The sequence below is a fragment of the Musca domestica genome, unplaced genomic scaffold, assembly GCF_030504385.1.
Source record: "Musca domestica strain aabys unplaced genomic scaffold, Musca_domestica.polishedcontigs.V.1.1 102, whole genome shotgun sequence".
Lineage (NCBI taxonomy): Eukaryota > Metazoa > Arthropoda > Insecta > Diptera > Muscidae > Musca > Musca domestica.
The window spans coordinates 952,794-969,632 of record NW_026712117.1 but is presented as its reverse complement, the minus strand read 5'-3'; the positions used below and the strand labels follow the sequence as shown (position 1 = coordinate 969,632).

At 36.0% G+C, this 16,839-nt stretch overlaps 1 protein-coding gene across 1 annotated transcript; it reads left to right on the top strand.

Annotated features, from left to right (window-relative positions):
• Window positions 1-1,245: 1,245 nt before the first annotated feature.
• Window positions 1,246-16,502, top strand: LOC101895789 (modular serine protease). Its single transcript, XM_059127954.1, has 6 exons — window positions 1,246-1,559; window positions 12,407-12,689; window positions 12,758-13,257; window positions 13,315-13,722; window positions 13,788-13,938; window positions 15,855-16,502. The coding sequence occupies exons 1-6, from the start codon at window positions 1,493-1,495 to the stop codon at window positions 16,372-16,374; spliced, it is 1,929 nt and encodes a 642-aa protein (XP_058983937.1). The 5' UTR covers window positions 1,246-1,492; the 3' UTR covers window positions 16,375-16,502.
• The last annotated feature ends 337 nt before the right edge of the window (window positions 16,503-16,839 follow it).

Here is a 16,839-nt window from a genome sequence, read left to right as displayed (position 1 = left end):
CAAATTCGTTGCAAATGGTGGAGGGTATTAAAAGTTCGGCCCGGCCGACCTTACTGCTTTTTAACCTGTTTACTTGTTATACCCTACACCACAAGGTGGTCAGGGTATTATGTCTTTGTGCATTTGTTTGTAACAGGCAAAAGAAAACTAGATAGACCCATAGTTCCTTTTGATGATCTGCATAGAATCACATTCTGAGTCGATTTATGCATGTCCGCCCGTCCGTCCGTCTGTCTGTCTGTCCATGTATTTTTGAAAACAAAGTACAGTTCGCATTTATTACCCTATCCGGATGAAATTTTGCACCAATCATTTGTTTGGCCCAAGGACGAGCCCTATTGAAATTGGAGATAATCGGTCAAAATTTAGATATAGCTCCCATATATTTCTTCGTCCGATTTGCCTTTTATTGTGCACCAAACGTGTAATATCGGCCCGAATAGTATCAAATTTTGCACATACAGCCAAATTAAGCCTGAAAATAAGTATGCCAAATTTTATCGAAATCGGTTCAGATATAGCTATAGCTCCCATATATATTGTTCATCCGATTTGTTATTTTGTCCTCCGCAGCCGTAATATGCACTCTGTAACAACGATATTCAGGGAAATATATCAAATACAGCTCAGAAATATCTTTGCCAAATTTTATCGAGATCGGTTCAGATTTGGATATAGCTCCCATATATATCTTTATCCGATTTCAAACTAATTGTGCACCAAATGGGCAATACAAGTCCGAATTTAAAAGATACAAATGCTTTGGCATATGTAGTCCTTTGAACTTTAAATTATCATTATAATCATGGCGTGTATGATTGAGTTCTCCCATAAAAACTTTTAATTGTTATGCGGAGTGCTACTAAATTAGCAAAGTGGTGTAGGGTATCATAAAATCGGCCCCGCCCGACTTTAAGGCTTTCTTTACTGGTTAAATATGCAATATGTATGTATAGATGAATTTGCAGTTTTGTTCTAAACTGTTATTTTTTAAATAAAATGTTAAAATGACATGTGCCACTTTTTTCAAGAAATGATACTTTTTGTGATACTTTTTGAAAATTTCCAGCGGTCACACTGCCTGCAATGTCACCCAACTACACGTAGAACATAAATGTCGCAACATGTCCGCAATGGGTTAATCCAAACATCCGTATTCGCACTTGGGCGCAGCTTTTAAGACTTCGACGATTTGGTTCATTCATTCTCAAGGGAGAATCTCAGTTTGAGATTGTTTTCAAGTCAGTGTTCTATGGATTTCCAAAGCAAGTGGATGCTTTTGTGCGGTTTGTTATAAGGTTGGACGGGCATTCGTTTGTTGCGGTCACAGGGGAGAGAGAGAGAGAAAAGTAACAATAAAAAAAACAAACGCAGAAAAGAAGAATAACCAAGCAAATGACCGGTTTATCATGTCCGAAACAATAATTAAATTATAGAACAAAAAAAAAAAAAAATACTCAAAAATAAAAAATATTCTTCCTCTTCGGTGAAAATGACTAAAACCAAAAGAAAATTCGGAATAATATTTGCAATAATATTTCTGTGGCAAATCCAGTGTGGTGAGTGTTGAAAATGCGAAAGAAAGCTATAAATAAACCCCTGTAACAATGATACGAAATTCTGAGAATCGAAATGTTTTGTTTACAAACATAAAACTGGAAATGCCGTTCTGCTGTAAGAGTGCGAGTGCAAAATAGAAAAAAACCAAAATTAAATAATTAACAATAACAAATTACAAGTATTTCATTAAATATAGTTCAAAGAGATTAGCTATTTTGATAAGTTATCAAGGAATCGAGACGTTTAATTCGGAAAAGCCAGTTCTTACTTTTTTGTATGACCTAGAGAGGTCTAAAATTGAATAGCATTGATAACGTCACATGCCCATCTCAATACCGGCATGTGTGGATTCAAGACATGGTTTGTTTTCTGCGAATAAGATGAGATGGTGAGAGAAGAGAGAGAGAGAGAGAGAGAGCTCAAGCTTGCTTTGTTTACATTGCGGAGAGATTGTATACAACAAGTAAAAAAGCAGTAAATGTGGCCGGGCCGAACTGTGAATACCCTCCACCATTTGGTAGATTTGGAAATTTTCTACAAAAAAAAAAAAAAAGAAACAAAACAAAAAAAAAAAAATAAAAAAAAAAATAAATAATAATAATAATAATAAGAATAATAGTAATAATAATAATAATAATAATAATAATAATAATAATAATAATAATAATAATAATAATAATAATATAATAATAATAATAATAATAATAATAATAATAATAATAATAATAATAATAATAATAATAATAATAATAATAATAATAATAATAATAATAATAATAATAATAATAATAATAATAATAATAATAATAATAATAATAATATAATAATATAATAATAATAATAATAATATAATAATAATAATAATAATAATAATAATAATAATAATAATAATAATAATAATAATAATAATAATAATAATAATAATAATAATAATAATAATAATAATAATAATAATAATAATAATAATAATAATAATAATAATAATAATAATAATAATAATAATAATAATAATAATAATAATAATAATAATAATAATAATAATAATAATAATAATAATAATAATAATAATAATAATAATAATAATAATATTAATAATAATAATAATAATAATAATAATAATAATAATAATAATAATAATAATAATAATAATAATAATAATAATAATAATAATAATAAATAAATTAAATTTCGTGAAAAATTCGGTTAATATCTTAAAAATACCGAATATAGCCGTTATATTAGGGGTATACAGAGACGTGGACCTGAACAGGCAACTTTTGTCATAAGCCATTACAATATTCAAATGCGAAACTTGAAAAAAATCATCAAAATCGGAATATAGGGCGGTACCATTATATAGGCGATATACCGAAACTTGGACCTGCACAAACAATTTTTTGTTATAGGCTGTAGCATCCATTGCGAACTTCAAATGCCAAATTTGAAACAATTCCGGTGAATAACTTCGCTAAAATCATCAAAATACCGAATATTCGGGAGGTATTGTTATATGGGGGCTATACGAAAATGTTCTGCTTTTGTATGAATTATGAATTTGAAGCAATTCCGGTGAATAATGTAGCTAAAATCATCAAAATACAGAATATAGGGAGGTACTACTACATGGGGGGTATACTAAAACCTGGACCTGCACAAACAATTTTCTGTCTTAGGCTTTGCGAATATCGGGAAGTACCGTTATATCGGGGCTATATGAAGACCTGGATCTAGGCAGACAATTTTCTATCACAGGCTGTAGTACCTATTAGGAACAACAAATATTTCAAATTTCGAACACTTTCGGTGAATATTGTATCCAAAATCCCCATATACCGAATATCGGGAGGCATCGTTATATCGGGGCTATATCAAGACCTGGACCTACATAGACAATTTCCTGTCACAGGCTGTAGTTCCCATTACGAATTCTAACTACGAAATTTGAAACAACTCGGGTAAATAATGCCCCTAAAATCGTCAAAATATCGAATATCGGGGGGCACCGTTGTTTGTTGGCTATTCGATATCGTGTACCCATATCGACATTTCAGGTTAAGTGCTTAGAAAGAACTTCTAGTATGGAGTTTTAAATAATACCCAATATAGGGAAGTACCGGATACTGGGGGATATGCGATATTGCGAACCTATATAGACAATGCTCTTCCTGGGGGTAAAGTAAAAAGAAGGAACTCCTTTTGACAAATTTGGCTAAAATTATCAAAATACCGAATATCGGGGGGTACCGTTATGTGGGGGCTATAAGATATTGTGGACCGATATAGCTCATCTTCGAACTTGACTTGCCTGCAAACTATAATTAATCTGTGCAATACCATATCGTGGACCGATATAGATAAAAGACTGATCCGTGCAAAATTTTAGTTTGCTATCTTTATTCTTTCGCCTCTAGCGTGATTGCGATATGTGGTCAGACGGACGGGGCTAAATCGTCTTAGAATTTTACGCTGATCAAGAATATACTCTGTTATGTCTAAAATTATTATTTCGATGAATTACAAACGGAATGGCGAACTTAAAATACCATTCATACAATGTATGGGTGAGAGTATAAAAACTGATAACGATGCGTGAGTAAATCGATGAGCGTAGGGGGGGGGGGGCAACACAACAAAGCCATTATTAAACAAATGGTGTTCCCCGAGTGTATGTATGTATTCACAAATATACAATCCTACTCACGACAATAAGTAATCTTGGGGTTTTTTTTGGCAAAAACTTGATTTTTTAGAAGAAGGGCATAGCATTTCCGAGGTTTGGAATTTCTTTACAAAGATACTCGTAATATTATCGATTAAAATGGACCAACACAAAAGGAGGAGATTCTTTTAAAAAGAAAATATATTCTTGGAAACTGGTTTGTCAAAAGAGCATCCAATTCAAGGTACCAGTTTGCAGGGCTTGCTAAGAAGAGGTGTTATTTGGAATTTCCCGGCATTAATTTTTAAAATGAAAAATACCGACATTCTTCATTCAATTAACAACTACACCATTACTGACTAGTAGGAAAAGGACAAATATCAAGGGGAGCCGACTGTGTAATACCTCACAATACTAGCAATATTTAGTAGTTCAACTCGTACAAATATACGTTTAGGATAGTTATTTAGTGCGCATTGCGGCATTACAGTTATGTTTAAATTCCGATGTATGTGAGCTACATCCTAATGGATTTGAACAAAAATATTTCCAAGCTGTATCAGATTTTTTAACGAGTGTATTGTAAAGATACCAGTAAAGAAAAGTCAAAAGTAGGGCGGGGCCGACTTTGTGAAACCATACAGCACTATGCTTATTAAGTAGAGCTATCCGTAGTATAAGTAAACGTTTATATGGGGAATCTATGAGGAGCAGATCATCCCAACTATGACTTATTGTAAATCGGTTTCCGCTAAATTAGATGGAGGCATTTGTGACTGAACCGAGTTTCATTAAAATCCATTCTATCGATATGATATATTTCTTGAAGTCGGTTGGAGATTATATCAAATCGGAAAAGATGTCTATAAAGCTAAATACATCGATATGATATATTTCTTGAAGTCGGCTGGAGATTATATCAAATCGGAAAAGATGTCTATAAAGCTAAATACAAAATCATATGAAACATATATACGGAACATGTAACTATATCTTAACCGATTTTTACCAAATTTGGCACACATTCTTCCAGGCTGAAGTCGGTCGTATTCATTACAGAACGGGCTAGTAACCTATTATTATATCTCCACCATAGTATGGAGGATAATTAAGTTTGTCATTCCATTTGTACCACCTCGAAATATAATTAGCATACAATTTTATGTCGATTTAGCGACGTCCGCCCGGCTGTGGAGATCACTCTAGCTTCCGAACGAATTGAAGTATATTGATAAAATTTTATTCAAATGTATATTAGGACTTTTGGTATTGAAAATGGGCCATGTCGGTCCACATCTGTGTATATGGTACCTCCCGATATTCGGTATTTTGATGATTTTAGCGACATTATTCACCGGAATTGTTTCAAAATTGGTATTTGAAATGGAAACTACAGCCTACGATAGAAAATTGTCTGTGCAGGTTCACGTCTTCGTACAGCGCCCACAAAGCGGTACCGAAATTGTTTGAGATGTCGTATTTGAAGTTCGTAATAGATGCTACAGCCTGTGACAAAGAATTGTCTATGCAGGTCTAGGTCTTCGTATAGCTCCGATATAACGGTACCTCCCTATATACGGTATTTTGATGATTTTAGCTACATCATTCACCGTTTATTTCACGTTTCGAATAATTGCTTATGACAAAAAATGCTTATGTAGGTCCACGTCGTATAAGCCCCAATATTACGCTTATATTCGGTGTTTTTAAGATTTTAACAGAACTTTTAAAGGATTTTACTTTTTAAAAATTTGGTGCACTTATTGCGAAATCGGATGAAAATATTTATGGGATATCTGGTACTAAACATGATTGTTATAGATTGCATTTCACGTAAGCCAGCGATTTCATAACCAAATAGGATGAAACATATATATGGAAGCTATGGCTATATCTGGAATGATTTTCACCAAGGTCGGAAGTCCCACAATTCAGGGCATTTGGACTGATATTGGCCATTTGGTGCACAATTAACACGAAATCGGTTGAAGATATATGTGGGAGCTATATCTAAATTTGAACCGATTCTCATCAATTTCAATAGGGTTCGTCCCTGGGCCAAACAAATAAATACATGACGCATGAAATATATTTATATACAACTGGTGGACCCGAAGTATAAGTGGCGTTGGAAATACACTTATACAAAACGACTGGGCTGGGAATATAAGTGGGGTTCGAAACACATTCAATTAGAAAATGCTGGACTCGAAATACGCACAATTAAAAACCGTTGTGCTCGGCCGTACTTTTAAAACCATTTCACCATTGTCACAGTAAGACATTTTGATAATGCAGTTAAATTTTTCAAAACATCCATAAAATGCGTGAGGCCATTATATGGGGCCATACCAAAACGGGAACCTCTATAGACATTTTTTTAAATCATGAAAATACCGAATATCGGCAGTTACCGTTATCATAACCCGATATACCGTATATACACAATACAAATTGATCTGCCAAATTTTGAAGCTCTACGGCAAATAATGTTGGCTGTATCGTGATTCCAACAGGCGGACATCTTTAAATCGACTTAGAATATAAAGCCGTAGACTCAGGTTTGTCTTTGTATACCACAGTTAAACACTTTCCAACGTTGAGGTTAGGTTCCCATTTGTTGAAATAGTTGCGAAGCGTATTCAAACTTCGAAAGCGACCTCGTGGCGATAATAAAATATCATCGGCGTACATTAGCAGTAATCCTCCTTTAGGTGATACAAGATCAGTTCCAACAGTGATGCCTAGGAAACACCGCTTTGTTCAGTCCTTGTTCGGACAGTTTTTTTTTATCAACTCTGACCCGAAAGACGCGAAGCTGGAGAAAGCTTGCTACCATGCGACAGGTTTGTCGATATAATCTAATCGATTGCATTGTATATAAAATGCCATGTTGTCATACCACATCAAAGGCTATGGTGAAGTCCAAACCAATCAAAATCCAGACCATCCGTGACGTATGTTTTAAAGGCTACTAGGACATGTGTTGTTAAGTATTTTGGTATGTATCCAAATAGGCAGTCCCTTAATAACCTTATCTCCTCGATGATACCGTTGATTCGACGAAGTAGGAAGTCTTCAAACGGCTTTCTAATGGGCAATAACGGGGATATCAGTCTATAGCTCTCCTCTACCCAGCGCTTAGGAATTCGTACTACTAGTGGTCTCCTCCCATGCTATTGGGAAGTAGTCAATGTTGAAACAGTTGTTAAACATTATTGTGAGTTGAAGGATAATGACAGCAATATCAGGTACCCTATCGATGCCACAAGACTTCTTCGGTGCTCTTCTTGCTATAGGTTATCCAAGCATATCTGTATCAACAAATCCATATTCCTACCAGCTAAGTTCATTGATGATAGACCAGTCTGTACTGTATTCGATGCTGAATCTAAGCAGGTGGCGAAAAGAATTGTCTCTTATTTCTGAATGACGGAGAGATGACTATCATGTATCTGACAATATTGGATCTCATTCTTTTCTATATTGACGGACCTTTTTTATAGGTATTTTTAATATATACGATTAAAAAACAAATGGAAATAGTTGCATCTAGGCTTTTATTTTTTAGCTAGTAAAACTTTCCGCTTTCAAATTTAGGTGTGCAATTCAAATTAGCTACCCCTCAGCATTAACATAATCTTCTTGCTCCCTTCTTATTGATGACTTTATGGACCAAATGTCAGTGTTTGGGGAAAATGTATTGATATCAGTCATATAACAAGTGTTCTTAAAATGGAAATCCCAAACAAAAATTATAGACGAAATCGCTTAAACACGCTTCGCAGAGATAATGTAGAACACCCATGCCTTATCAACAATTTCTTGATGCTTTTCCGGTGATTTTTTTATTATAGCAAATAGAATTTCCAGCCAGGCTACCCAAAATTTTTGCCAGAAGGGATCGATTAAAATTCAATGCTGCTGATTTTGCAAATTCTGCCAGAAAATTCGTATTATTCGAAATGTTGGTCTTTTAATAAGCAGGTACCAAAGGGGTGGACCATACTACTACTCCACTTTATATGATATGGATGCTTTTTTTGGAAAAAAATTTACGTTATATTCGTTATATTATATTTCGATATATATATATTTATATATATATCGAAATATAATATAACGAATATAACGTTAAATTTTTTCCAAAATAAGCATATATTTATACATATATATTTCTTTTTTTTCACACTTGATCTAATATTGATAAACAAATATTGTGTTGTGCAAAGTTTAATGAAAAACGGCAATTGATTTGAGTAATTGTTAATCAAAATTCCCTGAAGTGTACCCGATACCAAGGCCCTATAAATTCTTTCCCCACCTATCCCACCGTAGATGGCCCTATTGGAGTACTAACCGATAGTTCAGCCCTGGCTAAATATTAGTAATCTCATGCCTAGATATTAAGAACGTGATAAATTGCCAAATGAGAAAAGTGGCAATAAAAGGACGTATTATTTACGGTATTATAGCAACACACCTTCGGGAGTAAGCTCGCCGCTTATCAGCATCAGCCCATGTTAGCTGAAGAAGGCCTTTTTTAGCTCTGTATGTGCCTTTTAAGACAAATTTTCTATGACACTCAGATATTCATACGAATATTCAAGATCGAACAGTAGGCAAAATTTGACAGTATATTACCGGTTAATATAATTTTCGATCATGTTTCACCCGATTAAGTACGTATATAAGACCACAAGATATTCATTCAGCCATGACTCGCTGTACGAGCCAGAGGATCTGTAAACGGCAAAAGCACACCATCGGAGGAGGTTCAGGCATTTATCTGGATAGTCGTTCATCCACCCTACCACTATAGAATCTATCTGCTAGGAACTTATGCACTATCCGGCAAGTATGGTGAATCAAATCAAATCATGTCATACAGCTTCAAAGTTAGGAAACGTAAGTCCAATAGCAAATGTACCTTGCCTACTGTTAAAACCTGAAACTGAATAGGATGAAAGGGCAGCTAGGGCATGAATAGTAGATATTCCCTCCTCAAACAACCTTCGAAAAGCAATCAATGATAGTCACCGATTGTGATCTTCTAGGCCAGTTAGGTGCAGTCTCGAACGAAAAAGTATAAACAAAGCACACGTATTCTCTATCGAATTCTCATTTGCCATTGATTTGGCAGGGCGAGAGAGTCTCTTATCACTATTTACGAATATATTGTGAGCAAGGATATTCTAGACATATTTTTCAATGTCCCTTAAAAAGATTCCCATGTTTTGGAACGAAGAGGAAGACTTTCTCTGGAGTGGCGCTGACTTAACCAGTAGTTTCCTTTTTGCAAGCGCATCCGCTTAGAAGAAACATTATGGCTGGCCGTGCCTTCTCTGTCAAGTGTTCTCTATTAGCTGCTGTCGCTTTTTCTCCCAAAAAACATAGTCCCTAAGCCAGTTTAGAGGAATTCCTATTACTGTGCCGTTCAACTACAGATCGCTTGTCCTTGGATTTGCAGCCAGGTCCTTGTCCACGAATTTCCGCAAAAATAAAAATTAATTTTGAAAATTTTCTAGTGGCAAATTTCAAGCATAATAGTTTGTTCTGCCTAAAAGGCTTCAATGTATCGACTTCTACCAATATCGGACCTAATGGATTTGGAATACCGACCCGATCATGCGTACTGTCATTCTTAACTTCCATACGGTCCAGGTGACGATAGTCAAATTTAGGTCCACGTGAGTGAAGGTTAGACTATTAATTAGGGCGACGGGTCGGTCGGTCAGGTTTGTGGAAATCCTTCTAACTTCCGAACGAAATGAAGTAGCTTTATAAAATTTTATTCAAATCTATAATATGTCTGCAGAACTTTTGGTATTGAAAATTGGCCAAGCGCATCCGCTTAGAAGAAAAATTATAGCGCGCCGTGCCTCCTCCGTCAAGTGTTCTCTATTAGCAGCCTTCGCTTTTTCCCCCAAAAAGATAGTCCCTAAGCTAGTTTAGAGGAATTCTTCTTACTGTGCTGTTTAACTACAGATCCCTTGTCCTTGGATTTGAAGCCAGGTTCTTGTCCACGAATTTCCGCAAAACCAAAAATTAATTTTGAAATTTTTCTAGTGGCAAATTTCAAGCATAATAGGTTGTTCTGCCTATAAGGCTTCAATGTATCGACTTCTACCAATATCGGACCTAATGGATTTGGAATACCGACCCGATCATGCGTACTGTCATTCTTAACTTCCGTACGATCCAATCAACCTATCGCTGACTTCTAGGGGACAATAGTCTCATTTAGATCTACGTGAGTGAAGGTTAGACTATTAATAAGGACTTCGGGGAGGTCGTTCAGGTTTGAACCATTTGATTGGATCTGATCCACCATGGTATGGAGGGTATATTAAGTTTGTCATTCCGTTTGTTACTCCTCGAAATATACATTTTAGACCCCACATAAAATTTTATGTTGATTAAGCGATGTCCGTACGTTTGTGGAAATCACTCTAACATCCGAACGAAATGAAGTAGGTTGATAAAATTTTACTCAAATCTATATTATGTCTGCAGGACTTTTGGTATTGAAAATTGGTCATGTAGGTCCACGTTTTGGTATAGCCCCCAAATATTATTAACTTCCTATTTTCGGTATTTTGATGATTTTAGCGCCGTTATTCACCGGAATCGTTTCAAATTTTGTATTTGCAGTTCGTAACAAATACTACAGCCTAAGACAGAAAATTTTCTGTGTAGGTCCACGTCTTCGTATGGCCCTCATATAACGGTACCTCCCTATTTTCGGTATTTGGTATTTGAAGTTACTACAGCCTATGACAAGGAATTGTCTGTGCAGATCCAGGTCTTCGTATAGCCTCCATATAACGGTACCTCCCGATATTCGGTATTTTGATGATTTTAGCGATATTATTCAACGGAATTGTTTAAAATTTGGTATTTGAAGTTCGTAATAGATACTACAGCCTACGATACAAAATTGTAGGTCCACGTCTTCGTATAACCCCCACATAACGGTACCCCCCATATTCGGTATTTTGATGATGTTAGCGACATTATTTACCGGAAATGTTTCAAATTTCGCATTTGAAGTTCGTTATGGATACTACAGCTTATGACTTAAAATTGTGCGTGCAGGTCTAAGTCTTCGCATAGCCCCCATATAACGGCATCTCCCGATATTCGGTATTTTGATGATTTTAGCGATATTATTCAACGGAATTGTTTCAAATTTGGTATTTGAAGTTCGTAAAGGATACTACAGCCTACGATAGAAAAATTGTCTGTGCAGGTTCACGTCTTCGTAATGCGCCCATATAACGGTATCCCCCAATATACGGCATTTTGATGATTTTAGCGGCATTATTAACCCAAATTGTTTCAAATTTGGTATTTGAAGTTCGTAATGGATACTACAGCCTAAGACAGGTCTTCGTATAGACCCCATATATCAGTACCTCCCTATACTCGGTATTTTGAGTTAAGCTACACTACTCACTTGATTTTTTTTTTCAAATTTCGCATTTGAATATTTTAATGGCTTATGACAAACGTTTCCTATGCAGCTCCACGTCGTCGTATAAACCCTAATAAAACGGCTATATTCGGTATTTTTAAGATTTTAACAGAATTTTTAACGGATTTTATTTTTTTGAAAATTGCTAAATTCTTTTCAAATGATGGAGGGTATTCAAAGTTCGGCCTGGCCCGGCAGAACTTACAGCTTTTTTTATTTGTTGAAGTATAAAATCTCTGAAATAGTTTTTATCTACAACTAGGCCTAATTGATTGTGAAAAGCGAAACATCCCATAAGAAAAATGTATGGTTCACCGTCACTGAATTTTGGTAGTCTTGGAACGTCATCTATTGCGAAATTGGAAAAGACTCTACTATTGTATCAAGATGTCGGCACAAGAACTATGCACTCTTAAAGTAAGGCGTTGATCAACTACTTATCTAAATGTAAGCAGAAGCGACGATGATGGTTCCGCTTTATAACATGAGCCATTCGATTCTCAGAAAGTATCACAACTCTGCAAAGGTGAGCAGCACACCATCGAACAAGTTAACGAAATTTAATAATTTATTAAAATTATTCCCAAGAAAATCGATCTGGTAGACTTATCGATTTGGTGCCTAGTTCGATAGTGTATACTCTCTTCTTAAAGAATTATTTGTTTTTAATGGTCTCAGAATATATATTTTGTTCGCGTGATACAACATAGCATTGGCCGATTGCGGTGAATGGCAGTGGGATTGTGATGATGGCAGCTGTATATCGGTGGAGAAACGATGTGATGGTCCAGTAGACTGCAGTGATGGTTCCGATGAAATTGCCGAGAATTGTATACACTTTGCTCCTGATTGTCCTTCGTATAGTTTCACGTGCAGCTATGGAGCATGCGTTGCCGGCGTAGTGCGTTGCGACAATACGACAGAGTGTGCCGATCGATCCGATGAGTTTGCATGCAAAAATGAAGATCCCCAACATCATCGCGGTACTTGTGGGTAAGTGAGGTCTACACCATATACAATTTGTGTTGATTCCATTTTTATTTATTTTTTTGGTTTGACAGTCCCGATCAAATGCAATGCCTGACTTCCAAAGAGTGCATTAGTCGTGACGATATGTGTGATGGCATCAAAAACTGCAAGGATGGCTCGGATGAAATTATAGAAGTGTGTGCCGGCTACGATTGTCATATTGGTTTTAAATGTGGCTATGGTGGTTGTGTTGCGGGCAATGCAAAATGCAATAACGTCACGGATTGCGTTGATGGATCCGACGAGGCCTGGGAACTGTGTAACACGCCAAGAAAACGCTCGTCTTTAACTTCCGGCAGTAGTACTTCCGCGCCATCGTCGAAAGACAGTTCACAGTGTAGGATACCAATGGAGCTTAACGGTGTCACTGTGAGGAGACACATTACTGGAAATAAAACCATTGGTCCGGGTGATGTGGTGGATGAATTTGAAATCGTTCACTTGGAATGCACAACAAATAACAGAATGCAGTCTTTGGGCAGCCTGCTGTGTTTGGATGGACAGTTTGTTGATGAATTTCCCAAGTGCAGAGGTAGGTCTGGGTGGGAGCTAAAAAATGATATATAACTGAAACTTTTCCCTCACGTAGTGGTTTGTGATCCCCAACTTGTGACTGGACTCTCAACAATTTACAATGTGTTCACGCCGAGTGGCCACTTCGTGGAGCCGTCGCTTCTTAGGTATGGTATACCTGTCGGTAGCATAGTTGAAATCAATTGTGCTTCCGGTTTCAAGCGAGACACCAGATGGCAGACCGAAATACTCTCAAATCGACAAAACTTGACATGTCTACCCAATGGCACGTTTGACAAGGTACGCGAACCGTGTGTACAGGACTGCGGTCATCCCCTGGTCAATCTGTTTCCCCTGACCAAAGGTGGCATTCAAACTGATCCCAATAAGGTTCCATGGCATGTCTCAATATATCAGTACGTGAATAAACAATGGACCTTTATTTGTGGTGGCTCAATAATCACACCACGAATCGTTCTCTCGGGTAAGATCGGATGAAATCAATTGCACATTTTGATTGCCTTTTATTTTGAATATTCTTTACTTTAGCTGCGCACTGTTTTTGGGATAATAGATCGAGGCGATTGATAAGCCATACACAATATAAATTTGTTGCTGGTAAATATCGAAGAGAGTTTAGTGCTCCCCAATTGGGGGAAATTCAAATCAAAGATGCTCAGCAGATAACAGTATCCGAAAAGTAAGTAAATTTATTTTGCGATTTTTATAATATTCACAATAGGTCCACGTTTTCATATAGCCCCCATATAACGGTACCTCCCGATATTCGGTGTTTTAATGGTTTAAGGGAATTTATCCACCGGAATTGTTTCAAATTTGTTATTTAAAGTTCGTAATGGTTACTACAGTTTTTTAAAATTTTGTTCGTAATGAATGCTACAACCTATGACAGAAAATTGTCTGTGCAGGTCCACCTCTTCTTAAAGCCCCCATATAACGGCACCTCCCGATATTCGGCATTTTAATAATTTTGGGGACATTTTTCACCAGAATTGTTTCAAATTACGTATTTAAAGTTTGTAGTGGATACTACAGCCTAAGACAGAAAATTGTCTGTGCAAGTCCACGTCTTCGTATAGCCCCCATATAACGGTACCTCCCGATATTCGGTATTATGATGATTTTAGCTACATTATTCACCGGAATGGTTTCAAATTTAGTATTTGAAGTTCGTAATAAATACTACAGCCTAAGACAGAAAATTGTCTGTGCAGGTTCAAGTCTCCGTATAGCCCCCTTATAACGGCACCTCCCGATATTGGGTATTTTAATTATTTTAGAGACGTTATTTACCGGAACTATTTCAAATTTAGTATTTGAAGTTCCTAATGAATACTACAGCCTATGACAGAAAATTGCCTGTGCAGGTCCACGTTTTATAACCCCCATGGTACCTCCCTATATTCGCCATTTTGATGATATTAGCATTTGAATATTGTAGTAGCTTGTGCGTAATATGCAGGTCCACATCCTCGTATAGACCCCAATATACGGCTACATTCGGTATTTCTAAGATTTTAAACGAAATTGTTAACGGATTTAATATTTTTTTGAAAATTGCCAAATTTGTACCAAATGGTGGAGGGTATTCAAAGTTCGGCCCTGCTTTTTTACTTGTTCATGACATGCAAGAGATCAAATAAAGACATTCTATTATATAACCTTTTATATTCATCACATAAAGATCACATAGGGTTACAAAGTTCGAATTAAATGTTGCTATCTACAATTTAGGTTAGGTTAGGCTGATAGGCATACACTTAAGCCAGTATATGCGTGCTGTGCGCTCTACACTTAAGGTTTTTGAAAGAAGACGGGCAGCTTACAGTCTGTTATATTTGAAATTCAGTTGCCTTAATGAAATTCCTTAACTGTTTTATATAATTTATTATGATCCGATTAAGGTCTGGTTTGGAGTCGTTCTCTAAGAATTGGGATCTGATATTTGTAAACGCTGTGTATTGGCCGAACTTTTAATACCCTCCACCTTTGTGTAAAGAAAAAAATTTATATGAAAGTATCTGAATTCAAAGGTGTCCTACCTTAAACTACAAATAGTAGTAAAGCCGTTTGGATAATGCTGTTAAACTTTCCAAAAAAAGTGGGAAGGAGGCCGTTATATGGGGGCTATAGCAAAACGGGAACCTCCATAGACAATTTTAAACTTCAGGGATTGTTATCTACCAAATCTTCTTAAATACCAAATTTCAAACAATTTCGTAGGTTAATGTGACTAAGATTATCAAAATACCGAATATCTGGGTGGGTATCTTTATATGGGAACTATACAATGAAGTGGACCTATGTATACAATGTTTCGCCACCGAGCTAGAGCCTGTTAAGACCTACAAATACCAATTTTCAGACAAATCGGTAAAAAAATGTGGCGACAATCATCGAAATACGGAATATCGCGAGGAACGGTTATATCAAAACGTGGACCGATATATCTCATTTTCAATACCAACCATCCTAGACATAATGCCAATTGTTCTGCCAAATTTCGAAGCTCTTGATTTATAGATTTTATTTACCCCTTTACGTTGTTACTTCACCTTCATTTAAGTTAATGGTTTTAATATTTTTTTCTTATAGATTTGAGGGCCTTCGCACTAGAAATTTCGCCGATATTGCCGTTATCAAATTGGAGTCACCATTCATTTATGGCGAGAATGTATCGTCTATATGCATTAAACCAGCCAGTGGAACTATCAGTGATGTTGTCCCTTCGAATATTAGCGGCGTTGTAACCGGTTATAATGAGATACATAACAATTTGGAACAAGTTACCATGCGATCGGAGGGATATCATGAGTGTATAGTACATGATTTGATTGGTCAAACCCTATCGGAGGATAAGTTTTGTCTATACAATGGTCACAACGATGGTATTTGTCGTGGCGACAGCGGCGGTGGTTTTGTTCAGCAAGTGAGGATACCATTTCCGAAGGAAGAAGATATATTCTTTTTATTGGGCATTATCAGCTTTACGCCGGGCACGGAAAATGAATGCGCCCGCGAAGGTTATGTGGCTGTGACAAATGTGAAATATATGCGACCCGATTTATACGCTACCTTCAAGAAGGAAACAGACGAGGATCGAAGACTTTTTTAGAATAGCAATTTAAGTTTAGTTTATAAAGTACAAAGGTGCAATAACTGTTTTTTGATTATAAATAAGGCTTGCCATTAATCAAACTGCTGATGGAGAGATCATATAAATAAAAAATAAATAAATAAGAAAAAGCCTAAATATTTAAATAATTTATTTTTTATGCAATTGCCCGCATAATTCTGCGTATAGCGTAAAAATAAATACCCACACATATCTCAATAACTAAAATCCGTATGGAGCCAAAATGGGTTTTAATTAATTTATTAGCTATTTCTCTAGATTCCAAGTATATTTACGTATCTTAAATCCAAAAACTTTACTATTTTTTTACATTCGTAACAGATACTACAGCCTATGACAGAAAATTGTCCGTGCAGGTCTACGCCTTCGTTTAGCCCCCATATAACGACACCTCCCGATATTCGTTATTTTGATTATTTTTGCGACATTATTCAACGGAATTCT

Coding starts and splice junctions, on each gene's coding strand:
- LOC101895789 (XM_059127954.1), top strand. CDS start 1,493: ATGACTAAAACCAAAAGAAAATTCGGAATAATATTTGCAATAATATTT. Junction 1,560..12,406: donor TCTGTGGCAAATCCAGTGTG/GTGAGTGTTGAA, acceptor GATACAACATAG/CATTGGCCGATTGCGGTGAA. Junction 13,723..13,787: donor ACCACGAATCGTTCTCTCGG/GTAAGATCGGAT, acceptor TCTTTACTTTAG/CTGCGCACTGTTTTTGGGAT.